This window comes from Haemaphysalis longicornis, unplaced genomic scaffold, assembly GCF_048455015.1.
Source record: "Haemaphysalis longicornis isolate Haplotype H1 unplaced genomic scaffold, Haemaphysalis longicornis Haplotype H1 scaffold_80, whole genome shotgun sequence".
Classification (NCBI taxonomy): Eukaryota; Metazoa; Arthropoda; class Arachnida; order Ixodida; family Ixodidae; genus Haemaphysalis; species Haemaphysalis longicornis.
In genome coordinates, this window is record NW_027526446.1 from 910,952 (window position 1) to 938,379 (window position 27,428).

Genomic DNA, 27,428 nt, shown 5'->3' on the forward strand with positions numbered 1-27,428 from the left:
AGAAAGCAAAACGCGCGCGCTATTTGCCAGAGACGTCGGCCCCTTATTTGGGAAGCCGTAGAGGAGCGCATATAAATAAAACCATCAGGGCTGGTAGCCATAATTAAAAATTAATGTCCGCCACAGCGTATACGGCGAGTAAGTGCGCGTCTGCGCTGGAAAATGCAGTCATCTACGGATCCAAGATTTAACAATACCACAAACAGGACTCGCAAATCAGTATAGTTATGAACATCAGACAAAACACACGCACACGTTTGCGGCATTATGTACACGGATACGTACAATCTAGTTGACCATCCCAAGCAGTGCCATCACGCTGTATTCTTCGAGGAGCTCGCGCGTTTCTTCAAACTGCACTTCAGGCGGAGGAGGGTCTCGAACTAAGGCAGCCCGTTCCACGCCACGCGATTCATACGGCGGAAGACAGCGCACAAAGCCTTCGCGAACGCCGCACTCATAGTACTTATAAGACTGCGGGTCCTCCGACGACGCGTGCTCCACGACGCCTCTGCCGCCCCAGGGGAGCTCCAATTTTGATTGTCGCCACAGGAAGCCGTCGTCCCGCAAGCCGTCACCGTCGCGTCCACCCACGCGAGAGTACGCCAGAAAGCGTCGACAATGCGTTCGCACGGCAGAAGAGCGACGTCAAGGGAGCAGAGATAAGCGAGGACGCTGGCGCGACGACGGGCCGCCGAGCGCGTGCGATAGGCACTTTTATTGACGCTTATGCGCGAGTCCTTGCGGAAGACAGAATTGCCCGCGCGGGCCGAAGAAGAGAAGCAGAAACGCTGTTCCGGCGCCGCCGCGCGATTGCGTCACACGGAGTGCGTAAACGGCGAACGGAGTCACCGCGTGGTTATTGTTGAAACGTAGCACTCCTGAGCTCAAGGGAGCCGTTAGCTAAAATAAATAAGGAAAACAAATAAGGTTAGTAGAGACAGAGACAAACGAGAAGACGTAGAAAATAAAAATAAGTTTACTGACGTTTCAGGGAGAGGACTCGCCAGAAAGTGGTATCGCCACAGCTGAATCTGTCTTATTTAATATATCTCCATTTGGTTGAAGTACGCGATACAATCGATATCATTGTTATCGGGAGAAATCAGTCTTTGTAATGAACCAAACTTGTATTTTGTCTTCGTGGTCTGTTAAACCTTAAAACCGTTAAAACCATTAAAAGTCAGTAAACTTATTTTTATTTTCTACGTCTTCTCGTTTGTCTCTGTCTCTACTAACCTTATTAGACAGAAATAAGACAGAAATTTTCAACGAGCCCCTCATTTCCTATTCTGATTCGCTATATATATATATATATATATATATATATATATATATATATATATATATATATATATATATATATATATATATATATATATATATATATATATATAATCACGCCTCTCATAACCGGCTTCACAGGTGTGAATGATCGAATGTGCGAACTGCGAACTTTCGGGGGTGTTATTATTAATTGAAGTTATGGACTTTATTGACTGACAAAACCTTCATTGTGATGATTGTGGGGTTTAATGCACCGAGGCCCACTTCGGTTTCAAATGAACCAGTGGGTGCATTCGTGCGCGGCGTTATCCGGTACTGAAAAACGCCATGATCGTGCCGCGTGAGCACTGATCACACTTCCATAATTAAATTGTACGCTGGGCATCTTCATTGGCCCCCTCTCCTATCGCACTTTCAACCATTCCCACCAATCGCTGTGAAGCAGACCCGCGGGCGCCATCAAAGGGCTTGGGAATATCGAAGGAAAATACCAGCCGCCGCCAGTACACTCCCATAATGCCACGGGAGAAAGGAGAAATGTCGAACAGAGTCAAATACTGCGGAAAATATACACTGGGCAGTGAATTGTAGAAAGAAGCTAATGATCTACGACTTTCGCTGCATTGTTGGGAGGACGTCCCCCCCAGCGTATTCGCCATTGGTATACAGTGAAAACTTGTTAAAAAGCTCATAAAAGAAGCGATTTTCTTATAATAGAATTGTTTTGTTTGATGAGTTTTTTAACGCGAAAATAAAGTTTTACCGCGAACATAGAAATGCAAAAATGAAGCGACTTTAGCAGGGTGGTGGGTTGGTCTAGTTAGCGCACTTGCATCTTGGGGAACAGCGCGAAATAACAGGGACCCAATAAAAAAAAGAAGTGAACAGGACATTTCGCGCTGTTCCCCAAGATGAAAGCGATTTTGTTATAACGAAAACACTTTATTCAAAATCTTGCCTGATTCGCAGTGTTTCACGGTCACCACTGGGGTACAAATAACCTCGCTTGTAAGAAATGATCTCTGATAACAAAGCCAGTTTCCTATTAGGAAGACTTCGTTATAAGCAAGGCTTACTGTAGTGTACGTCTTTGCCGGTGCAATCACCAGGGGTGGGGCGCCTCCTCTGAGCGAACTCAAGTACTGCGGGTGTGCGTGCATCTATCTACCTGCGATTGAGCTGGACACTCAGGATCCTGCCTTTGTTGCCGTTTATATCGCGTTCCCTTCCCTAATCCCTTGCTGCTGGCGCGCCTATCACTGCCTTCAGAGACCGCGCCCGCCTGCCGAGCCCTCGTTCGGCTTCTCAGTTTCCTCGAATACGCTGAGCTGAGTGAGACGGGAGGCCAAAGTTCAACTGGCTGTGCTGTGACAGGCTGCGCGTTGCGTGACCAACACTGCTCAAGGCGGCCGCTCGTAGGAGGAAAGTGGCCGCCCGCAGCACGCAGCCAAACTTGTCATTTGAGCGACAGCCACGACTGCTCGCATACAGGGCGCACGACAGCATGAGATTAAAGACGAATGCAAAGCGATCAAAGCATAACTAATCAACGTAGCACATGCATCCGTAAAGCTCAGCCTCTCAATTTACGGTAGAGTTTTTTGAACCTTTCAACTGTGACGTTACCTAGTTATGTTGACCGTTTTTATTTGTTCTAGAGGTACTTCAGCAATTAAAATAGGCTACCTGAAGACAATTATAGGGAAAGTTTTGCCGATTCTGTGACTTTCCATAAATGCGGCCAAGGGTCTTCTTTTTTTCTACTCGATACCACAACCCACGTAGACGCTTGTAGACGCTTTCAGAGACGCTGTTAGTGCGCATGCGTCTCCACTCTGATACTCCAGACTTCCCCTGATGTCTCTTGAACAAACCATGGATCCGAGCACGAAACTCCTTTAAAGAAATGCATTTTTCGACCCCAACAGCACCACTGCCCCCATTTCTGTGCAAATCAACAAGGGGCAGCGCCTATACTCGTGTACAACTTATTAAGGACGACAACGGGAGTTGCCACTGCGCTTCATCACCGTAGCCGGCTGTGCCTGCGCGCGGCGCAAAGCGCGCAGTACTGCGAGTACTTTGAACATGAGGCGAGTCGTTTCAGTGATTTTCAAGACTTAATCTGATTATAACTTGCGGCATCGACGACAAACAAACTATTCGAACAAAAAAGCAGGCGATGTCATGCATTAAGCGCAATCTCCTTTTAAAACAAGAGCGCGCGTTGTCATCCGGGCCGTCGCTTCGCCGGAGTGACACACTGCATAAGCTATTGCCGAGTATAGTTAGCCTCCGTCCCTGCCATTACTTCCGCATTCTGTTCCCCTTTTTCTCATTCGTCCATCTACGACTACAAAAATGAAAGTGATCGTGCCTGAAGGAAGCCTTAAAGGGGCCATGAAGCCATTATACGAGTTTGTTATTCGAAAGATTTCATGTTTTATAGTGCCCCCAGCGCTTGACCGGATGCAAACGATGCTTTACTCACTGAGAAATTAATTAATTTAAGTTATAATCTTTATTTTCCCGCTAAATCGTGCGTTTTCGTGGTCCGCAATGACATCACAGGAACCGACCGCTCTGCAGCCAATTGGGAAGCCTTGTTTACCGTTAGTAAACCTGCATGGCGCCACCGTATACCATGGCAAGCCGTTTTCTGCCTTTTGTTTGTTTTTGACCGTATTTAAACCTGGCTTGTTCTTGTTCAGGAAAAAAATAATCGTTTCGTGAGATATATAGTGCTCGCTCGACAAATAATGTCACGTAAGACACCGTGCTTGTGTCAATCGGCCATTAAGATACCCGCCGCGGTGGCTCAGTGGTTAAGGCGCGAGGTCGCGAGGTTAAGGCACGAGGCGCGAGGTTAAGGCACGAGGTCGCGGGAACGTTGGTCGCGGGTTCGATTCTCGGCTGCGGCGGCCGCTTTTCTGATGGAAGCGAAAAGCAAAAAAGGCCATTGTGCACGAGATTTCGGTGCACGGTAAAGATGGCCAGGTGGTAACAATTAATCCGGAGGCCTTCACTACGGTGTGCCTCACCGCCTACGTTGCGTCGGCGCGTTAAACCCCAAAGCCCCGCAGTCCTGTGTAGATGAACCAAGCATAGTGCGCGCAGTACCAACAGCAGTACGCATCGGTACTTCTATGTTTACGTGTGATTTCGTAACTTCCACTGTTTGTCCCTCCATTCTTACTGCTTTAAAAAGAATGTGCCCTAAATTTAAGCGCAAATAGCTCGTTCGGCAAGCTTATAAGTATGGCTAATCTGCGTTTGCTTTTGCCGGCCTCCGCGAATCGCATAGCTGGCTGGTATGACATCATAGGTTCTGTTGCGGGAAATGAGCTAGTGGGTCGCATGACCATTCCCTTTTTTCCTAATTACATAGCTTATTTCAGCGAAGTTTACGTTAAAAGTGGTGTCAGCATGATTCTAACGAGGCAATCTTTTGAATGAACCAAACTTGTGTTTTCTCTTCATGGCCCCTTTAAGCAAAGCTGGTGCAAACAACTAGAACAAACTTATATAGAATAAAAGCAGGGACGGACAAAAAACTATAAAAACGGCAAACTCACGATGAATGGTTCTACGATGACAAATGAAAAATTTGGGAGCGAGGCTGGGAAACAAATAACGAGAGAACAACGGGCATCTGCTCCTTCAAATGTGGCATGGTGCGTTTATGCCGCTTTGTATATTGGCAAGTGAGATAAAAATCGGTAAAGAGTTAGGCACGTAAGATGGGTTTTGCTTTACTTTCATTTCACCTTCTAATCGACACGTTGATAACGGGGCAGGTCTGTAGACAGTTGGCATATAAATGCCCGATTATCGAGGCACTTAAGGCCCCAGAAAAGATTCGCCGAAACCGTCGGCATTCGTACACATTGACACCGCCAAGAACTCTTCAACATATCTGGGCATACATTAGCGGCAAACGTCAGTGGAGACATACCTGTCGGTAAGTCGGATCCTTTCTTTCCAGTCACAAAGCGCGCGTTACGCCGCCAACATTCCCGATCGCGCACATGACAACCCGCGCACCACAAACAGTGAAGGCGAAGTGGAAGAGAGAGAGTGAAGGGGAGTCGAACGTCACGAGATGCGCCGCGTTACGCAATTAACGCGCGACAAGCGAGCGCGGCATCCGCACGACGTTCCAACACGCCTAGCCTTGCTGCGCACAGTGGGGCGAATGCACTCGTCACAAAAATCGCACCCGCTCGCCGGTGGAAAATTTGGTCCGTCGCGAAGCCAGGTCAGGCCTAATGGGAAGCGCGTCTGAAGCCACCCGCAGTGCGTCACTCGGGTTATCCGACGGTTCCGGGCGCTTCCCTAAAAGTCAGCCGGGCGCGCCGACCCATTGTGTGCTAATGCCGCCGAGCCGCGCAAACACAAAACGATGCGCGTGTCAGCAGCAGCGCCGAAGGCACGCGGCTTGAAAACCTCCGCCGCACGCTTCCGAGAGGAGAACCTTGTTGTGTCTCGCTCAACCAGATCCGTTTCCGCTCCGCGGTCACGCCGGGTCACGTGCAGATAGCCTTTAACAGAACACCGCGTCGCTTTCGGAACCTCGAGAGCCGTAGGTTCGAATCCCCCGCCTCCTGTGAGTGTACAGTCCGAGGGGATTAAACGAACCATGCAAATAAGAGATGCCCGCATTTAAATAACTGCGACTCAAAAGTGTGCATAAGCGAGGCATTAGCGCTACGGGGCCGCCGTACAAACCGCGCAGGCTCGCTCTGCCAGGAGCTAATGTTATCCGTTCACTGATAACGGCAGTGAGTGCTGTGGGCGGGAAATGCATTTCTCGGGAGACACAAAAGCCGGAATCGATCTGCACCTCCATGTTGTCGCACTGGTATCGTTTTGGGCACGCGCCAAGTCTTCACTAGTATTGTGTGTCAGCGCGGGGCTCCGAGTACACGAGGAGCGTAGATTCTTGGGGGGGGATCTGATGTTTGACACAAGGAAGCGTCTCGGTGCTCGCACGCATCCACGCGCGCACACCCACACGTTTGTTACGGGTGTATGCACGCGGGAAGACGAATCATTCTTACGCACGCCTGGACAGCAAGTACCAAATCAAACGCCATTGCAACGATTGGTCCATAGTGCAACATGCGACAATGCAATAAGTTGCGCGTGTTAAATGACGTCAACAAAATGTGCGTATTATCTGTGCCCATAAGAGTCGGGGAAAAGGGGTGACGGAAAGGGAATCGCTTGTCACCAAGTGGGTGGCTATGGTTGGAAGTGCAGCGATCAGACGATAATGACATATCAGGCATTCAACAATCTCATTTATTAACTCTCGGCTTATAAGAACTATAGCCTCCTAGGGGCGGTATTTTGGCAACTGAAAACGTTCATAAGAAAGCGCGAGCCCATCGGGCACCAGGACTGGTATAGGTTTTAGTTTTTACCCCGGAATAACGGAGACCTAAGCATGCGGGGAATTGCAGCTACTTTCACGCGAACGAACCGGCGTGGTGGGTTGTTCGCATGGGAGTAACTAGCGTTGCGAACTACAACAACAAAAGAAGAAAAAAATCAATCGGTGAACTTAAGTCTGCTTGCGTGATTTACAGGCGAAAACGTGGCGATACCTATTAAAAACCTCTTTTCTGTAGCAAGGTATTCGTGTCTCTTTATTCGCTTCAGTTTCGCTGTCTCTTCGCGCGAATTCCTTCGACCAGCCTCTTTACTGCTACACCTTGTTTGCGTTTCTTGCTTCGCTCTCGTTTCTTCGTCTTACGGCACGAATTACGTCCGCAAGCAGACTGGGACACGCCACAGCTGCCATAAAATTCACCACGGCCAACAGCGCTGAAACTGGACGAAAACACGGAAGGGGAGAGGACGCAGACAGCGCTGGTTTGTGTGCTCCCTTTCGCCTTTTCGTCCACCTTTTGCGCTGTTGGCCATCATGAACCATGTTGGCCATTCCTGGCAAGCCATTGTTCGACTTTCAAGGACTGTTTGCCAGAATTGCAACACACTTCCACCATTAGAAAGTGAAAATCACGCCTCTCACGTGAAATTATCGAATCAGGGGCGGTATTCTCGAGTTTTGTCCCTTTTGCGTCCCTTTCAAAAGTGTCCCTTTTGGCGAGCCCTGATTGGCTAAAAGCAAACAACCGGAAGTGACGTCACGCAAGAGCGGCAAACCTACTGCCAACGCATATGGCTTAACCGGAAGTACGTCACGATGAAAGGGACTCAGAAGGGACGTTTTCAAAAGGGACAGTTACGAGAATACCGCCCCAGAACGGATCCTTACGCTTGGTGAGGCATGCATGGCTTTTATCACCCTGTATGAGAAAGATATAAATTTTATACGCATGCGCAGATAAACCTAAGGTCGGACGGCTATAAATATTGTTTCCCTTTAAAAAAAAACCAGTTGATAGTCCAGCGCAGTCCCAGTCGTGTATCTTTCCCTGTCCTTGTCTCGTTCAGGCTGCTTATATCGCCGGCAGGCATTTGTTATGCGATTGAAATGTAAACAACCGGTTCGCTGGCCGCATTCGCGTCAGCATTTTGTCCATGTTGCCCCCACCTTTCCCCACGGCTCTGTTCTTGCAGAGCTCACCTCTGCGCTCCCGAGCTTTTATTTGTCGGGCTGTCAATAGAGAAAGGAAGAAAGCGATAGAGCGGAATACTGATGCTGCTCTCGCTGGCATCACGCATAAATTGTCGAGCATTGCTCTTTTTTTTGCGTCGCCCTTTCGTCACCGTAAACGGATGCCGAAACGTTGACAGCGCGCAACCGACGAAGCAGGAGTGTACATTTAAGCGAAACTTGTTCTGGAAAGAAGCGAGCGGAGAAACAAAAGTGCGTCACTGAGGGCAACCAGACCGGCGCGGTGGCTTCTCCTGCTTCGAATGTATGCACATTCCCTGCATTAGTGAGCGTTGGAATAGAGGATGTCTCACTGGGAAAAGGCTAGGGCAATACCGTGAAGTGACACAAACAAAATCCCAGCGATGGGGTGCAAGCGTAACGTATGCGAAAAATAGTAACAAAAAACTGCGGTTGATTCCTCTGTCATAGGAATAAGTAATACACGAAAGTTAAATGTGAAGCGAAATCTGCAGCTGAGCATGATTTGCGGGTCGGCAGCTGTCTTGTGGGTGTGCTTTGCGAGCGACGTCCTGCTGCCGGGTCGCTTCGGTAAAGGTGTACTGGCGTCGTTTCCGTGACGAAAATGACGTCAGTGAAATCTTGGGGTATCGCGGCATAAAACACTTTCGTGTTAAAATATAAAACCTGGAAACGAACAACCCCAAGTATAACGTAATCTTTAGTACTGAAGGTTGCTTCCCCGCAAGAAGACCTTGTGTGTAGGGGTGCACCCTTTACAGGCCGCTTGCTTCATTGTACAGGCGTCACTTCCGTGACGGATATGACGTCAGTGAAATATTCGTGTATCCCGGAATAAAACACTTTCATGTTAAAAAATTCTGTTGGCGGTATAGAACCGAAATGAAAATGAATGTGTGTGTACGTTTCAGTGGCGATGGTGGCGGTGGCTGGGAGGTGCAGAGGGTGTGGTAGTAAGTATAGTATAGTGACAGGTTGGTCACTGGTTCATTGCGGCCTAACACTTTTCTTCCGAGCACATGTAGTTTGCCCGCGTCATGCTCCTCACTGCAAATTGCTAGCAAGGGCACTCGCCTTACGGAAAGCAGTGTACTATACAATTCCAGGAGGAGGAGGATAAACTTTATTGACAGCATCGTAATGTGGTGTGGGGCCCTCAGTCCAGGACTCCATTGGAGACCCCTGCTGCCACGGCCCTTTCCACCAGCCTAAGCTGGGAATCGAGACCGGAGCTGGACAGCTCCTTCTCCCACTGCTCACGGCCAGGAGAGTACACTTATAGTGCTGCGACCGTTACGGCAACCAGACCATTCGGTTGAAACTGCAGATGCTTACAGGGATGCTTTATGCAGTTCTTTTTGTACGATACAGGTTGTTGCTAAGGCGTGCACTCTAAAGCAACAACAACAAAAAAAAATGCCGGAGGGCTCGGCGTGTCAGAATGATTCAAGCCCTGGAAGCAGTTCTACCACGTGTGTCCACGTGTGCACTTTTTACGAATTCCGGACGCGCGCCGCAATCGCGCGCGAACTTCTTTCCTTGGAGAAAATTTCCGCGAGAATTGCACGGTTCGAGCTCGGCGTGTGGAGGGCTTGCTTTCCAAGGAGGGAAGACAATGGCGTGTTTTGTCGTGTCGCGGTGCGGCATCAACGCGGGCCATCATTACGCTATTGTCCCGTGCGGCTACCACAGCGTTTCAATTAGGTGCCGCCGCTGTGCCGACCTCGTCTGCGTCGGGCAAAACGTTCGTGACGGGTAAGAGCAGTTCGTCCGGCCCTGCAGTGATTCCCTCTGGCGAGGCCGAACTCGGCTCCGCCGCGAAGGCGAACCACGGGAGGCTGAACTCAAGGCAAAGAAGGAAAGGCCGAGCACGCCTCGACGCTACAGCAGGAATTTTCTCTATGTTCCTAACAAAGAGACAAGCGCGCGATAACGCAGGTGCGTTTTCTCTGCTAATCGCGACATCTGGTTTACGCAGGCATCGTTTTCTCAGCTTTGCCTCGGAATGTGACAAGTGCCCGCAGCCTTTCGGTGAAAAATACGCCCCATGAGTCGATCATGGAATTTTCTCGACGCACCTCAATCGCACTCCCATGATCTCACGTGCAAAAATTATTCGCGCGACTTAGGAGAGAGTAATGGCGGGACTGCAGGAGCAACCGACCGTCCTCGATACGGGTGAAAGAGGTCCGTCTAGCAAACAACGTCGTTGGTCAAGTTGCTTTGGTGCGTTTATGCTTGTACCAGCATACGCTTACGGGTAGAAGCTATACGAGTCTGTATAGGAGTTTCGCAGTAACAGTATACAAGTGTGCAGGAGCCAAGTGATACGTACAGGCAAATAAAGGAGCGACAACGTTCTAGTGCAGTAATCTATTACATTTTTTTACTGTATGCGTCGTCTCATATACAGGGTGCGCACAGGATCGCTTACTTGCGTGCGTGCGTGTGCGTCTGTGTGTGTGTTTTCGACACTCGAAAGCTTGGAATCGACAGATCCCCCTTTTCGATAAATCAATACATCTATGGTGACTCAGCTGGTTTGATAGAGGATAGCTTAGGGTTATGGAGCTTTGCAGTTTTAACATCCGCAGATAGATGATGCTTGCTTAAGTGAAATCCCGTCGGGACGCAACAAATTTAACTCGCCTACTTGCAAAAATAATACCTTTTGACCCGTCCGCGCTGCAAAAACGTGTGGTGGTATTTGATATTGTTGCTTATATATAGGTACGAGCTTTCGTGGTCACGTTTCAGCAAAGAGTAATTTATTGGTACCCTTGTTTTCGTGTTCTAAATACGTCTGAGTGTGATGAGAGTTGTAATCTTTGGTATTCCATACAAAATAGCTGCAACAGTGCACAACAAATCTCGAGCTATTTATGGGGAGGGGAAGGGAGATGCGTGCTTTTGTGGAATTCTTTAGCTCGTGCCGCCCCGCCGGCTTTTTGGGCGGGAACAATCGTACCTACTCGGTAATACCTCCTCTTGATGTAACAGAAATGAAACTGCGGGAATTTTATACAGAATTTTGGTGAGACGTTACGAAGTTAGGAAGGCGGCACTCATCGTAATTTGCAGAATTTACCACAGCTGGAACCGGTATCAGACTTTGGCACTTCGCGGTGGAGGAAAGTTCTCCTTCACACGGTACAACCACAGGTGCGGACGCACTGCCGTTAACTGGTCGCGAACAAGTACTGGGCGTTGAAAGATAACCTTGATAGAGACATAACGAGAAAAACAAATCCCCCTTAATGCGTATGGAGCTAAATGAACGACCGTTGAGCGACACTTGGCCGTTATCGCCCATTAGAGAAGAGCAAGGGGGCGAAGTTGCTCTGTAGACGGGCCAGACGGGTGCTCCGAAAGGCATGCATTGTCTCTGTGTTGAGCGCACGGCCCGCTTGAAAGTTTGCTTTCATTTGAAGTGAACCCCTCTCTCTATCTTTATTATCTGAAAGCCATAGATTAGGTGTCTGCTACATATGAAGCTGCTGTATAGCTGTTATACCAAACGCAAAGCCCATACATATCTGGACGGTGCTGAGCTTATGCGACACGTAGGGAAGTTATCGAGGAATGTTGCGAACGGAGTATAACACAACATGAAAGCGGGTGAACAGATGCAATAATAGGCCCTGCGCGCTCCGCACCAACCAACTTTCCTGGAGGCCCTCTGGAATGGGAGTTACGAGACCGGAAATTAACTAGTCACGGCGAAAGCTATCCGTGGGATACAACCATGTATTCCAACGGCTTGACGTCCTTACTTCGCGTATTTCGCAATCTTGAAAGCCATTAGGAGGAAAACAGATACGTTTCGCCTTCACGGACGCTCTGCGACGATTCACTCTATCCGGGAACACTTTCTAAACTTTTGCAATGAAAAAATAAAAACTCGTCTATCATAACTCCAGACAGACACAAAATATCATATGAACCATGCCTCAATTCGCTGGGAGAAAATGAACAGGCATTGCGGCACTTCGCCTACGTGTAAGCGAGAAGAATTGCAGGAAGTGGTTTTGTCCACGGTCCGTATTCTATTCTAAAGACATTAATTTTCAAAGCGGTCGGCATGGCTAGCGGGAAGGTTTGCTTTCTGTGCAGCTTAACTAAATTAGGCGGCGGGGTTGGAAAATGATGGTGCGGCGTCCTGGGCGTCATTTTTTGTCCCTTTTCTTTATCGAGAGAGTTCCTTGAAGGAAAGCTCCGGCGCGAGCGTTTTGTGTTGCGAACAGCTGCACGCAAAGCTGCGAGAGCGGGCGCTGTGCCACGTATCTTGAACTGTTGTTGGCCGTGTCAACATTTGCTCGTGATGGCGGTACAGGTACAAACAGCGCGGACAAAGACGAGCTCTATGAGGCGTCACGGCCTGTTCTTAGAATCGTCACACGGCACATAGGAAAACACGCCAGGTTATCCCGTTCCGCGATGACGGCGAAGTATGTAGACGTATCGTGCACAAAAACACTGACATTTGAAGTTGGTCCGGTAAGTGACCTTCTACTCGGGTGACTTATTGCAAGCACAAAGCAAGAGTTCGACCGATCAGCTGTCATTATGAGTTGAAGAAGCGAAATGCTACCGACGACGAAGCTTTTGAGGACGGCAAGAAGGCAGATTTAAAAAGAAAACTTTCACGTCACCTTATTACGTCACTCGTAATTTAGTTGTTATGTGGTGTTTTTATTTCTTCTCAGCATATTTGTGTATTGTGTAGCTTAGCCAATTTGTGTAGTCAATTTGTGTAGCTTTGTGTAGCTTAGCCAATTATAACTGACTAAGTGAAAGACCTCTGTGAAAGACCTCTCTATAGAGAGGTCTTTAACATGCGCCAAGTGGTGTACGCAGGGCGGTTTTATTTTTCCGCTTTCAAGGTATTAGGGAATTCATTGCAACCAAGGACACGTTGTACAGCGTCTGAATCTACCATCGAGTTCAAGCATTTTTCAAGTATTCGAATGTTGAAGGTTGTGGCTTATAACAGCTGTGAATACACGTCGTTAAAAAGCAGAATGTAGCGCGGTTGGGGCATATAGCTTTTGACCGTATATGCCACATAAATGTTAGCCCTATTCATGCCCTAACTGTTCTGCGCGGTTAATTGTGTTGTTAGGTGATATTGCTGACAGTTTACTGTTTACATGCGCGACAATGTGCCAGTGAGCCACATTGTCTTATCGCAGCCTTGAGCACTACTAACATAGCGACAGATACCAGTCATGTGACACCAGTAGTAACAAATAGGTGATATTAAGGCTTAAAAGAAACACCTTACATCTCTGCAGGAAATAAGTGTTTATTGACAGCAGGCAACGTAGGGCTAATGTGCTGGTCGCAAAGCACGGGGCTTTCGATAAGCCATCATTGCTATCGGCGTTTCTTGACGCGCACCAGCGAATGAGACGCTACAACAGCGTTTCGAACGACCGCTTTCCCTTGCAAGGTCCGAGACGTACGCTGGTATACGCATCCTATGCCAGGCTTTGCAGTCCGGAGTGACGACGGACAAGCAAACGGCGCTTTGAAGGGGAGCCTTTGCTTGCAACGTGCCCTTTCGCCTGACAATGAAAGGTGGCATCGTATAACAATATATGATAAGAGTATGCCAAGTGAATAACGCGGACCAGCAAATCTACCGCGGTGATAGCGCGAGTTGTCAATGTAGCCACCCTCTACGGCGTAATTTGTAGCGCTGAGTTCTCGAGAGCCCTGCGTTTCCGCTACGCCGTTCATTTTGGCTCGACTCGGCATTCAGCCTGATTCGCATGTGTGCATGGGAAAAAATTACCGAATTGTCCACCATGGCCGCAAGCGTAAAAACGATTTGCAAGCCTTTCACCCAATCACGAATGCATATCTGCCCATAGCTGCAACTTATGCAGAGGGGAGTCTTCGTCCTTTGGCGTATATAGTAACCGTGTCTTGCCATAATGAGAGAACAGCGCAAACATGACGGGCGTTGAAAAAAAAGGGCGAGACAGGATGCACGCTGTCATGTCTCACACCTTTTTTTCTCCGTCCGTGCGCTGTTGGCTCATTACGAACCAGTACCAACTTGCCCATAACCCGCCGCGGTGGCTCAGTGGCTAAGGAGTTGTGCTGCTGAGAGTTCCTTACTACAGCTTAGCACAGCTTAGCAAGGTTGCGGGTTCGATTCCCTGCCGCTTTTCTGATGGAGGCGAAAAGCAAACACGGCCGTGTGCCCGAGATTTCGGCGCACGTCAAAGATCCCCAGGTGTTCAAAATTAATCCGGAGCCCTCCACTACGGCGCGCCTCATCGCCTGCGTTGTGTCGGTGCGTTAAACCCTACAAATAATCAATCAAACCAACTTGCCCGTAACTGACACTCATTCTGCAGTTTATCGCGTCATACCAACATCGCTGCCGGGCTGATGACCCCTGCTGTGGTAGGGCTTTCATTTCCCCACTCAGTCAGCCGTTCTCAGCGTCGCTCTTATTAGGAGACTTACATTACGTGCGCGAGAATTTCCCGACACTGGAAAGCGGTACTGATGGTGGGAAGCAGCTGCGGGAAGAAGAAAGCTGGACACGTAGTAAATAGCCCTGACGTCACAGTGAAGCCGTGCCAAACACGCGCCTTAACGGCTCCTACTTTTTGTTTCTTGCTTTGTCGCGCTCTGTGGGAGACAATGGTATTTGGCAAGTGATAGGAAGCGCCCCGACGAGTCCCACGATCGTCGAGCCGCCAGGAACGCTATACGGTCAGCTTTTTTTTCTTCTAGCCTGCTCGTTAATCATCGCCGCACGAAAGCTGTGGAGGAAGCTGTGTTTATCGCTGAGGTGAGAAATGCGGTGGCACGTCAGGTCAGCTGAGTAATCCTGCTGTTTAGCCTCTGAGAAGCTCTTTTAAGTATTCTGTAGCGTTGAAGTACAACGTCACCTCTGTTCAGGGCGCCATTTCTAGGTGTTGGTCAAAGCGCGTTTACAGGAATAACATCCAATAAAAGAATGCAGCACCGAACAATGCATCGAAAGAACTTTGAGTGCTACATCCATCAAACTGTGTCCGAGTTTGAACGCCCGTGGTTAATGCAATGCAAAGCAAATCCTACGCCCATTGACGTCAACGATCTGCGCCGCCAACGAAGACAACAACAAGAAAGACGTGACGTGCTTCCCTTACCTCTGCGTCTCCGACTGCCCGCGAAGCGTAGCAGGCCATTAGCGTTATCGCGGAGCCGAGTCTGCAGGAGGTTGGCTTTGGAAGGCCTCCTGCCGACGTAGCCCAAGTACCGGTGGCCGACGGGAAGCACATCGAAGCTCGTGTGACGACACACGACGCACTGAATCGACGAGCCCGCGCTCACTTTGCGCACTCGGTTGGATCCCATCTGCATCTCGCAATGCTGGCTGATCTCCCGGCGTCGAGTTCAACAGAAGGGCCTTCGTCACGCAAGCATTGTGCTGTACCACCGCCGTAGACTGCCCGCGAAGCCTACTGCACGTTCGCTGGGAACTTTCGATGAGAGAGCCCAATCCAGGAAATTTCACTTCACCTTCCTGTGTGGTCACCGCCGCACGGCTGCCTTGTCGAAACTCTATCCACTCGAGGACGGTATTACTGTCACTCGACTCACGGATTCGATGTCCTCCGTTGAGGCTGTTGTCGTAGTTGTTTTTCGGAGCAGAATTGAAAGCGCTTTTGGAAACACTGCGGAATTTCAGCTAAATTCTCATTCCACTCCGTGCACTCGCTAAATCGCACTGCTTTGCGTAATTCACTGCGCAGCTAACGGTGGGGCGATGTCCAGAGAGGGTCCCAACTGCCGTGACGTCCCGGCCGATAGCTAATCGGGCCTGCGCGTCGTTGTTCTTCTGCGAAAGCAGCGGATGTCCACAGGCTCATTCGTTAAGCAGCACTGGCGGAGAGCGGAGGTTGCGTCCAGAACAATTATCGATTGTCTCTGCGTGCGCGTTTGGCTGGAGATAGCGACGACAAGCGGGGAGGCGACACCGATTTTCGCACCGAGCCCGTGGGGAGTTTTGGTTGATATCCGTGGAACCGGCGATAAACAATCCGGGTGCCAAGTTCCATTCACGCGTTTTGATTCCACTCTGTCCGTCTGAAAAGGAGGGCGGCCAGTACAGCTCGCAAGGAATGCCGCTGCTTTCGACACCCGAACAATAGCCGACATTTATTGTTGTTGCCGATCACATACGCACACACAAAAGCACACTGGAGCAGCGACTAGATATCGTCTCGGGGACCAGACGATGGCACATGGCACAATTTGTAATCAGGTCCTGCTGTCCTGACTCCTAAGTGCCAGATTATCCTCGCAACTTCGCGCAGAGACGGTCGCCTTCACATCCTATCGCATGCGGCTACAGTGTGTCAATGTGGCAAACAGAAGCAGAATCAGGCCCGACAATGTTCTTTCGTGCGGAGCTGCCACTGTCCTTTGATGCGTGTCGAAAACTGAGCAGGCAATCTCATCATCTCACCTACGGCAACAATTAAGGAACACCATTCATTGATGCCTTTCCAAAAACGACACGGACTTATCCCCCACAGCAACGACCTTTATGTATTGCACGTTATATATGACAACAGCTGGAGATTTCGTGACAGCAAACAGTCCGCATAATTCTCTTATCATTGTTCATGTACTATCGTTGTAACTCACAACCACACCGTATTGGCTGCGACAGTCACCAGACCCCATAAAAATGCAGTGCAAGTCACGTGATTAAATTTTTTAAGACAAAAAAATCCTTCTCTTCACTTTTCTTTGAATTAAAGACATCTGTCTATTGCATCTTTGTAAGTGCATAAGCAACAACACTGAAGCGAAAGCAAACGCAAGATACCAGTGAATTAATGCCCATGTTATCTCTCCCTCATCTTTAACTCCGCTGACCCGAATCAAGGCGAAAGTCAATACTGACCAGCATTTCATGCGAGTATAAAAAGCGGTCAACATTTTTTTCTTCAGAAACAGCGGTAGTCATCGGGGGAGGCCGTATACCTTCCCGTCTCATTTCTTTCAATATTGCGCAGGACCCTGAGGCCAGTATCCTCGGAGCCGCAATTTCATTCCACGGCGATAGACATCAGTATATAGGGCGCTGCATACATACAACACACCGTATAATACTAGCAACCAGTATAGGCGCCAAGAAAAATGCTTTATTGAGCGCGGAGCACTGTATGTTGTCATGTATGCCGAACGCCCTTCGGCCGGACTGTCAAAAGGAATACGGACTAGGAAATTAATGGAGCATTGCAGCGGCTGGTACACCCCGCCTCGTGCAGTGTCCCCAGTCAAGCCGCGCTACGTGATCTAAAACTTAATAGAGTTCGGGACGGAGGAATTTTATCGATGTGAATCGCACTGCCGCTTTCGTAGCAGACACGGGTTAACTAAAATTCGTAGAGGCCACATCTTCTTGTTTGAACTATTGGAAAATGGAGTTCGGGAGCAGTTGCTGCTCGTCTATAGTTGGTTCGTGCTGAACTTAAGAGTTGCAGCGTCACAAGGACAACAAGAAACGAAAAGAATACAGCGTGGTGTGCCTTTCACTATTTGTCCCGTCGCCTTCATACTTTTGACCCGAAATTCACGATAAACTTTTGAACGTGCCTGTACATAAGCAGTTAGGCGCGAACACAGCTCGCTACACAGAGAGATGTGTGCTTACGTCTTTTTGTATAGCGTGAGCTACACTTGCCGAAGTTGAGCAGTTTCGCGTGGCTCCTGGAGAGCCGTGCTGCGCATGCGCGAGGAGCAGTGACGTGTCACAACACACAGCTGGCGCGCCGGAGCCGCCGCCACCGCGATTGGATTGAATTGGATTAAATTGGATTGTATTGGAAATCGTTTTAGCAGCAGTAAGTATGATAATAAGCTAATCCTCGACAACCAGGAAACCTAAGAATAACCAACTGAACGTTAGCTCACGCTACGTATATCCTGGCATTGCCGAGCTAAGCCACTGGTAATTTTTTTCCCGTTTATTACATATTTAGTTATAGGAGACGTCGAATATTTCTGTAAATTAGCATACGATGTAATCGGGGAACTGTAGTTCATATTTCTATCTTCATATTTCTATCCTCGCATGCCGCCGGGAGGGGCTACGCATTTGTTCTGAAAATTAAAAAAAAAATTTGTAGTATTTTTTTGCAATACTGTTCTTTTTATTCTTCCGCTTCTTCTGTCTCTTCCTTTTTTTTTTTTTTTTTTTTTTTGCAGCGGACGGCCGTCACGCCACTTTTTCTCACCCAGAAATCAGCGCCAGTGGCTCTGAAAATAACCCATTAAATTCCTTCCCGCACAATTCCAGCCCTGAATTCACGTAATTCCGGTGCAGCATTGACGCAAGTGGAGATAAGAAACGAACAGAGGCAGGAGAGTGACACAACGCAGCGTTGCGAACGGGCCTCCGGCCCACGCCCCCAAGACAGGTTGCAGGGGCAAGTGCACCGTAGTATACACCCACGAAGATACCGGAGATACCAATTGGCACCGCGCACGCGGCGAGCATGTGCCTACTTCAAGTTCGAGTGCTCCCAGCGCCGATAACTTTGTCTCGGCCGAGTCCAAGACGGCGCCCTGTCATCTTTGGCGAGCTTTTCACTTTGCGGTATCGCCGGCACACTCTCGCTGAAAGCGAACTCATTCCACTCTCACTGGTGACTTTCTTAGGCTGTGCGGCCGAAACGGGCATCGAATTCAAAAGTTCGAATTTTGGGTGTTTAACGCGCCGAAGCAATACCTCGGCTATGCGGCGTGTCGTAGCGGAGGGTTCCGGATTAATTTTGACCATCGAGGAATCTTTATCGCGCACCGAAATCTCGATACACGGGCGTTTTGTCGCTTTTCGCCTCCATTAGAAAAGCAACCACCGAGACCGTGATCTAACTCGCGTGCGTGGGCTCGGCAGCACAACGCCTTACCCACTAAGCAACGCGGTGGGTCCAGAATGTGCGTCGTTCAACGTATACAAACTCACTTCACGAAATGACGTCATGACCTGGTTAACTCGATGCCGTTGAGGTAACAAACTCAAGTGTCGACGTATGCGCATCTAAAATTAATAGGGATTTTTTTGTCATATTCAATATTCCCCAGAAATCACTCGTTCTTGTCCCACGACCATACTTTTCAAGCATTCAGACTTTCAGAAGTTTTTTTAAAGCAATAATGAGGCCACGCCTCCTTAAAGCACTCGTTCGCGAGTTCAGCTTTCGCTCGGCAGTCAGGCCATCGCGCACGCGAGTGTCTACAATGAAAGCCGGGGCCAAAGATGTATCACTCGATTGCGTTTAGCCTAAGGGCATGCATGTGGAAGCCTTTTTTCCGTACTGCTGCAGCGCGTGAGCCTCGCCGGCCACACAGCTTGCGGATGTTTGTGCCCGATCTGTACGCTCAGCTGCCGAGCGGCCTCCGCTGTTTTAAATCGCGCGAAGCGAATGCCGTGCTGCAAACGGCTGGGTAGCGTGAGGCCAGAGTCCGCACGTGGGTGGCCTTGCTTTCGTTCACGACGCGTGTGCTACGGGCGGCATCGGTGGCATCGCACGATCCATTTGTTTAGCGTCATCCAAAGACATCACAGTCAAGGTTTTCAACGATGTGAAGAGGTACGACAAATGGGGCGTTCACGTAACCCCATGTTGCGGAAAATATAAAAAAAAAAACGCCCTGAAATTGACGGTGCCATTGTTGGAGGATTGGCCCCCCGAGTAGCGTAGGCCCGCTGCTATTATGAATATTGAATGCGTAGGAAAAAAAATCAATGAATAAATCATCATCATCATTTATTTACCCTTAAGGGCCCCTGACGGCGTATTACATAGGGGGGGGGGGGAGGGTCGAACAAGCATAGGCAATTAGAGACAAAGAACATACACAATTCAAGAATCGGAATTAAAGGGCAATAATAATAATAATAATAATAATAATAATAATAATAATAATAATAATAATAATAATAATAATAATAATAATAATAATAATAATAACAAAACTCGTTATGCAACTAATAGGCCAATTCAAAGTGGCATAAAAATGTAAAAAAAGCAACTGGTTACACCACAAATACACAGACATTACGACGGTGCGGTTGTCAAATGCGTTTCGAGTAATGTTTTAAACTTTAGAGTATTACGCTCATTGGCTATTGCATTTGGAAGCAGATTCCAGTCCTCAATCGTTAACGGAAGAAAAGATCTGTTGAAAGCGTTAGTGTAACCTCTTAAATTTTGAATACTCAAAGAATTGAAAAGACGGCGCGAAGTTCGGATTGGTGGAAGAAAGAGGGAGTCATGTAAGTAAGCAAAACTGAAATGCAGTTTGTGAAACAAACAGAGGCGTGCTATTTTTCGTCTAAGATCCAAGGAGTTGAGATACAGTGATAATTTTATAGTAGTAACACTTGTGCAGAAATTGTATTGGGAAGTTATGAAGCGAGTCGTGCGATTGTGAATGGCTTCAAGGGCGTCGATTGAGTAAGATTGGTTTGGATTCCAAATTGGAGAAGCATATTCGAGTTTACTACAGACGTAACTTTCGTGGGCAAGTTTACGAACTGAGGCCGGTGAGCAGAACAGGGACCCTCTGATAAAACCTAATCTTTTGGAGGCATCGGCCGTCAGTCTATGTTAGCTTGCTGTTGATGAGTACGCCCAGGTATCGGTACGATTCTGCTAGAGCGAGATGGTTAGACTGCATGCAGGGAATGCATGCCACCTTTTCCCAATAGACAAGATGGCGATATAAAACAGAAGTGGTTGTAGCTGTTTTTGAGAGCTCGAACTTCGCGCAGGTCTAAAGGAGATGGTTGTTCGGTCTGTGATTTTGAATATGCCACCCAAGAGATTTTAATTGATTGATTGGTTGAGGTCTAACGCGCCCACGCTACAGAGGCTATGAGGCGAGCCGTTGTGGAGGGCACCGGATTAATTTTGACCACCTGGGGATCTTTAACATGCGCCGAAATCTCGAAAACACGGGCGTTTTCGCTTTGCGCCTCCACCATGAAAAGCGGCCGCCGCCGCTGGGAATCCAACCCACGTCCTTGGACTGAAGAGAGTTTAGTTAGGAACTATTTTAGGAAGCAGTACACGGACTACAATAGCCTTTAAGATACTCGACAAAATGTTGCATAGAAAGAGATAACATCGTAAAATAAATAGACTTGACAAAAAAAAAAAAACAATGAACTTCAAGCCCATGTTCACTCACGTACGCACAGCTGGGGAGAGAGACAGCGTCGTCGCTCGCTCGTGATCTTCATCCCGATCACAAGACTATCCGTAGGAAACACGCGACAAGGAGTCCGGCGTTTCTTTCACAGCTTATCACGGAGCACGCTCGGTGCCAGACCGCCACGCCATTCGGCTTCGCCGCCACGCTGGCTGCACGAGAGCTCCAAAATGGTCGCCGCGCAGGACTGTCGGGTGGGCAGCTGAACGCGGTTAGGCCGCGGGCAGAGACCCTGACCCCCACTTGTTTGGCGAGATCAGCTTGCGGCGTTGCGTGCGGGCGTCTTACGACGGCGCAATCGCGAGCTACTTGAGAAAACGGGTCGGCTGCGATAGCGCGTAGCATTCAGTTTTTCTCGCACTGATTGCGTGGCCGCGCGTTTCCCGTCTTGGCACATCAGCGGGTGGAACTTTTTGTTTCTCAATTTGTTTATTTGTTTACTCGCCGGTTTGAGAAGATTGTAAAGAAAAGGAAAAGGAAAGAAGAGAGCGAGACTAGAAGAACAGCGTCGTTAGACCTTGAGACCGGGTTTTCTTTCCCCGACAACGACCCTCTATAGCGCGATGAATTAGCTGCGAGGTCAGGATAGGCAAGGTCGCGATGGGGTGGCATCATCAAAATACGCGTCGCATGCCTCTCTGCTGAGGGTGCGGGACCGAACGTGTGCTTCTTAGATAGAATAGACCTAACCTCGCCGTTGATGCAAAGAATTCCAGGTATTTCCCTTCGAAAGGTATTGGTCGGGACGAATTGTTTAACGAAAGCGGAAACTAATGGAATGACTGTACAAGTTAGTTTGAATCAGAAGCCAAGAGGTAACAGCATTATGTGCACGTCACGTTCCCTTGTCTGCTTCCGGGGAGGGGGGCAAAGCGAGTTATCCTTGCTATAGTTGCAGCGGGAGTTTAAATCCTCGGCGCTAGAATGCGCATCTAATTAGTATATGCTCACGGATGACTTCTGAGTGAGCGTTAAGAGGCCCATGTCCGTAAAAAATTGTGCGCCGTCGATCCGCCAGCAGAGGAGCGAGAGAAAAGCAGAGGGAGAGAGAACGGTGGGGCGCATGCGCAGAAAAATGGCGTCAGAAGCTGACAGCGGTGGCGTTCGTTGTCTTAGTGCAACTTCCGGCTTGTTGCTGGGGGAACGGCGGCTCTTTGCCGCCGGCACTACGGCTGGCGACGAAATGCCGATACTGGTGGTCCACAAAAAGGGGCAGCAGGCAGCAGCGAGCAAACGGGATCACGGCCAGGGTTAGGACGCCGAGCGCGGTTGGCGCGGTGTGCGAGGAGCATGCAAGAATTAACGCCGACGTGTTGCAGCCCGATCAAGGCATCCTCATCGAGACGAGCAGTAAAGGGACCCTGAAACAGTTCTTTTTTTCAACTTATAAACCTTACGTGATTTCAGAACGTCGTCAACAAACACATCCGGTACTTGGAATATATGGTCACAAAGTACCTCCGGCTAACAATTGCTGCCTTATGCCCGTCAGAAAACTCGGAAATCTGCTCAAAAGAATTTTTTTCTCTTTCCGAGTCTTGGCGTTCTTCGAGCGCTTCAATTACTTCATTGAAGCAATGTAGCTGCTATTGGCCGCTTCCTTTCTGTGGCAGCAAGGAGCGCATTCGATAGCCATTTTAGAAAAAGTACCACAAAGCAAAGCATGATCGGAACGCGGATAGTTCTGCTGCGACGAGCACATCACGCACAGGAAGCTTTGACAATGCTTCCAGACCCGAAGGAAAGAGTGAAAACGTTTATTGGGAGTGTTCCCGATTCCCTTGAAGTTCGCTATCAACAGGGATGAGATGCCCATGCATTCCATGCAAAGATCCCAAGCAAAGATGCCCATGCAAAGATTCACCGATGAATCTGCATTTATTTATTTATTTATTTATTTATTGCTTGTTTGTTTGTTTGTTTGTTTGTTTGTTTGTTTATTATGAAGGCCGGGGTTGGGCAGCACGTGGAGTACGAGCATTCAATCAGTGAAATGATAGCATAAAGTCTAGTAAAAGATGTTTTCAGCACCATTAAAAGCTGCTCTGAATACGCACCCCCATGCGTTGTTTATGTTTTGGACAGTTGCGGCTGGCATTACAACTTTATACTTGGTCCCTACTACCCGAATTGTGCAAACGAGGCGACGATTAGGCATTGCTTGAGGCTGTTCGGAAAGTTAATGGTAAAAAATTCAGTGCACGCAACTGCACGAAGAAATTCATTCCTTACTTTGGTCAAATGCATGCGGATTCAATTACAGTAAACAGTGACCGGAGGGCCCTCCTCAATTCGCTTCTTTCAGGTTTTCGGTCTTGAAACTTAACCAAAATTAACCCTATTAGCGGCTACTTCATGCTTGCCCGTAAATTGTACATTTGTGGTTACTCAAACCCCTTCAGAAAAAAAAAAAAAAAAACTGCGGTTGATTCCTCTGTCATAGGAATCGGTAATGCACGAAAGTGAAATGTGCAGCGAAATCTGCAGCTGAGCATGATTTGCGGGTCGGCGGCTGTCTTGAGGGTGTGCTTGGCAAGCGACATCCTGCTGGCGGGTCGCTTCGACAAAGGTGCACTGGCGTCATTTCCGTGACGGATATGAAGTCAGCGAAATCTTGGGGTATCGCGGTATAAAACACTTTCGTGTTACGATATAGAATCCGAAAACGAACAACCCCAAGTATAACGTACTCTTAAGTACTAAAAGTTGCTTCCCCGCAAGAAGACCATGCGTGTAGGGGTGCACCCTTTACAGGTCGCTTGTTTCGTTGTACTGGCGTCACTTCCGTGACGGATATGACGTCAGTGAAATGTTCGTGTATACGGGAATAAAACACCTTCGTGCTAATATAAAAACAGAAGTAAAGAATTATATACCGTTTGGAAGTGCCAAGCGCGGAATGTCCTCGAAAGTAGCATAAATTCCCGCTCACAAAGCGGTGTCCAATACCACCGCCGCGCATATGCATGCACCGCGGTCGGCAGCATCGGTTGCAACGCGTGCTGCTGCAGTAAACACTGCTGTTTATAAAGCCTTGCCCAATACATTACTACGGGAACGTGCTATTGTGTCGGTGCGTGATGCTTTGCTAATACAACAACGTCAACTATCGGGTACGCGCCTGAGCTTAGTCCCAACGTGCAAATTGGGCGTCTTACGACGTCAAACTGTACCCAGAGTTCGACGTATAATGAGTACGGTTACTTTTGTATTGTGAGCTACACTGGCCGAGGTTGAGCAGTTTCGCGTGGCTACTGGAGAGCGGGGCTGCGCATGCGCGCGGAGCAGTGACGTCTCACGGCGCACAGCTGGCGCGCTGGAGCCTCCGCCGCCGCGACTGGATTGTAATGGATTGGAAATCGTTTTAGCAGCAGTAAGCATTATAATCAGCTAATCCTAGACAACCAGGAAAGCTAAGAATAACCAGCTGAACCTTAGGTTACACTACGTATATCCTGGCATAGACGAGCTAAGCCACTGCTATTTTTTTACGGTAGGCACCAGTTGACGGCTTGAGCCCTCAAAACGTGACGTTAGTCCTAACGTCGAGGCTTGGCGCGTCAACATTTGAGCAAGTGAATTATACACCAGAAAATAAGGAGGCTTCGAAAACGAGGTTTCTTCACAGAGTGAACGTGTTCACGCGAAATCAGCTGAGGTACACCAATATTGCCTTCGCGCTAAAAACACATGACCCGAGGTTGTACCTCCTGTTCCGGGAAATGTTTTCGATCTCTTGCCTGCCGCAACCCGGCTGCACTTGCCTTTCAACTTTTGCATGCCGCCGTTCAACTTTCACGGCCGCCTGTAACAGCTGCATGGGACGTCACCTGCCTTGTCTCCATGCATTTCCCTCGCCTCCACTGAGATTGACAGACGTGCAACAATTCAATTTTTTTTACCTTTGACAGGTATTGACTTTGACTTTGACCTTTTACCTTTAACAATTTTGACAGGAATTGCCTGTCGAACACCGTCTCACGCAGGAAAGAAAGCTGACGCTGCACTGGTTTTAGCGTGCACGCGCAAAATCTTCGGTACCGCGAAAGGCTGATTTGCAGTAATGTGCAGCCGCGGGATCACACCCCCCTCATGGTTCTTTTTTTTTTTTTTTTTTTTTGCCGAGACATGTTTACAGTCTCTTTAACCGGAACCTGCATGCAAGGACAACGTTGTTCCATTTAACCGGAGTTTCGTTTAACGAGGGTGCATTTCGCAGAATAAATACCCAAAAAAGACGCTCCTGATGTTGTGCTGCTTTTGTTCACGCGATTTCCGCTCAACGAGAGCCCATGGCTGTACAAAAGTCGTAAGTTCGACGAACAAGAGCGGATGTTATAACCCTCGGAAGCAGAATCCAGCTGTCGGCTGACATCTTGCAATCGTTGCTGGAAATCGGTGCACGTGTTCGCAGCCTGCGCAGCCCGTGAGGACGCGACACAATTTTTGTTATGCTCTATGAACTATGTCTGCTGGAATGTAAAAAAAATAATCAGATGACGTTGCTTTTAGATACCGAAATATTGAAGGACTTTAGTTAGGGCAAACTGGCGCATAAAAAGGGTTGGCGTGACCCGTGATCGTGCGAAGGACACCATGCACAAATTTTTTACAGGAACGTTTAGGGCTTTGTGCCACTTTAAACTGCCCTTCCACTGGAGTAGGAGCGACAATATCACGTGAAGCCGATCGAGAACCTGTTTCCGGGTGGTTGCGTTAGTGCTTATAGTATACGGATGTTATTTTTTTTTTGCGCCTTCTTGAAGACGCAACAGCCAAGTTCGGTCGTATTGTGTTGCTATGTACTATCACGTACGGTTTTGAATTGGAGCATGCTAGCCGACAGTCCTTGTGCGCATTAATAGAATCAAATTTTAATCTGCGAAAATGAAAGCATTTCCCGCATACGCCTGCAAGGAAAGAAAGGAATAGCGATATAGCAGTGTGTGCGGTGCCTAAAAACACGTAGAAAGTGTAATAACAACCACTTAATGCTGTCCCACTGCACACTTTTAGAATATTCAGGGATAAAATAAACGCATGGTAAAACAAAATATCTTACATTATTTATATGAAACGGCTTCGGTATGAGCGATATTCCGGTAGTCGGTTGCGCTATACCGTTTTTGAAACGTTACGCCTTGGCAGCATGTTTTTTTTTTTCAGTGTACCCACATTTCGCCGTTGAAGCCAGTTCAGTTTCATGCGTTCGAAGATATGGAAAACTGTATCCCGCGTTGGAAACATCGACGGAAATATGGGGACTCTCGCGTGCATCTTCAATCGGATGACCGCGGATGAACGCTGGTGCTTCTAGGCGCCCTCTCCCCAGGACTCAAAACGTTTCGAAAATAACTGCAATAAAATTAAGCCAAGTTCATTCTTTCGAGGGCTTTGCACAAGAGTCACCAAGTTAAAACGTTGAGCATAAGGTCGCTAATTGGGGGCTCGAACTCGAGACGAACTGCAGAGGAGAACTCCCTCGGTGCATCCCTGCGAATGCCCATCGCGCTTCCCCCACCCGCACACGCCCATCGACTGATCAAGGACTCACGGCTGAGGCGCGGTTGAGAGACGCTCGTGTTGATGGGGAACATCCTGATCCGGGCACGGGTACACGCCGATCCAGGCATTGGGGCCGCTTTCAGGGAGGCCGCACCGCGGCCCGACACCCAGAGAAGAAACACGCAAGGAGCGGAGCCGTCTTCGCCGAATCCGATGCGCGCGTCCAACCACAGGAGCTCGCAGCGACGCTCTTCCAAGCGATGCCGGTGGTTGCGGAAGCAGAACACACAGCCCGCCGGTCGGCCACACCACTACCTGGCTGCAGCACCTGTGGCTGCGCTATAACGTCCAATCGTCCGTGAGCCCTGCCGCGCGGGAGCGGCAGCACTTGAGCTGTTGCGCGGGCTCAGCTGTGCGAGCGAGTGCGCGAGTTGTCGCTGCGAGGGAAGCGCAAGGGCGCGTGGCTGCCGGGTTTTCCCCCGCTGGTGGCCAGGCCGCCCGGCGCGAAGTGAACGCGAAGCCGTCCGTTCGGGGAATGACCCGTGAGCGGCTGCTGCTTGCGCTGTTATGGGAGCACGGCCCGCTTTTCCTGGCTCGTTGCTCGCGGGTAGGTCGCACCCGCCGGAGCAGGCCCAGAGAAGCCGAGGCGGGGAAAGGGCCCCATCTCCTTGCTAAGTGCTTCTCCCCCGCCTCCTGAAACTCGCTGAGCTGCGTTCCTCCGAGAGCGAAAGCATCTGCTGGCCGCGCGGTATCTGTGTCAGACGCCAGCTCGGAATTGTTTCTTTCGTTT

General features: G+C 49.0%; 1 protein-coding gene across 7 annotated transcripts in view; it reads right to left on the minus strand.

The window, feature by feature from the left end:
* The window catches only part of LOC144150845 (uncharacterized), a 173,214-nt gene that overhangs the window by 15,870 nt on the left and 129,916 nt on the right, over positions 1-27,428 (minus strand). Inside the window, exon 1 of one of the 7 annotated variants that reach the window (XM_077682200.1) lies at positions 26,688-27,255. The exons of 2 other annotated variants lie outside the window; for them this stretch is intronic. In XM_077682200.1, the coding sequence (XP_077538326.1) occupies positions 26,688-26,766 (79 nt within the window). In that variant the 5' untranslated portion in view covers positions 26,767-27,255. Of the gene's footprint in view, positions 1-285; positions 812-5,242; positions 5,661-15,048; positions 15,784-21,112; positions 21,316-26,687; positions 27,256-27,428 lie in introns of those variants that run through there. 4 more of the 7 variants (XM_077682202.1, XM_077682199.1, XM_077682205.1 and 1 more) reach the window with 4 other exon arrangements.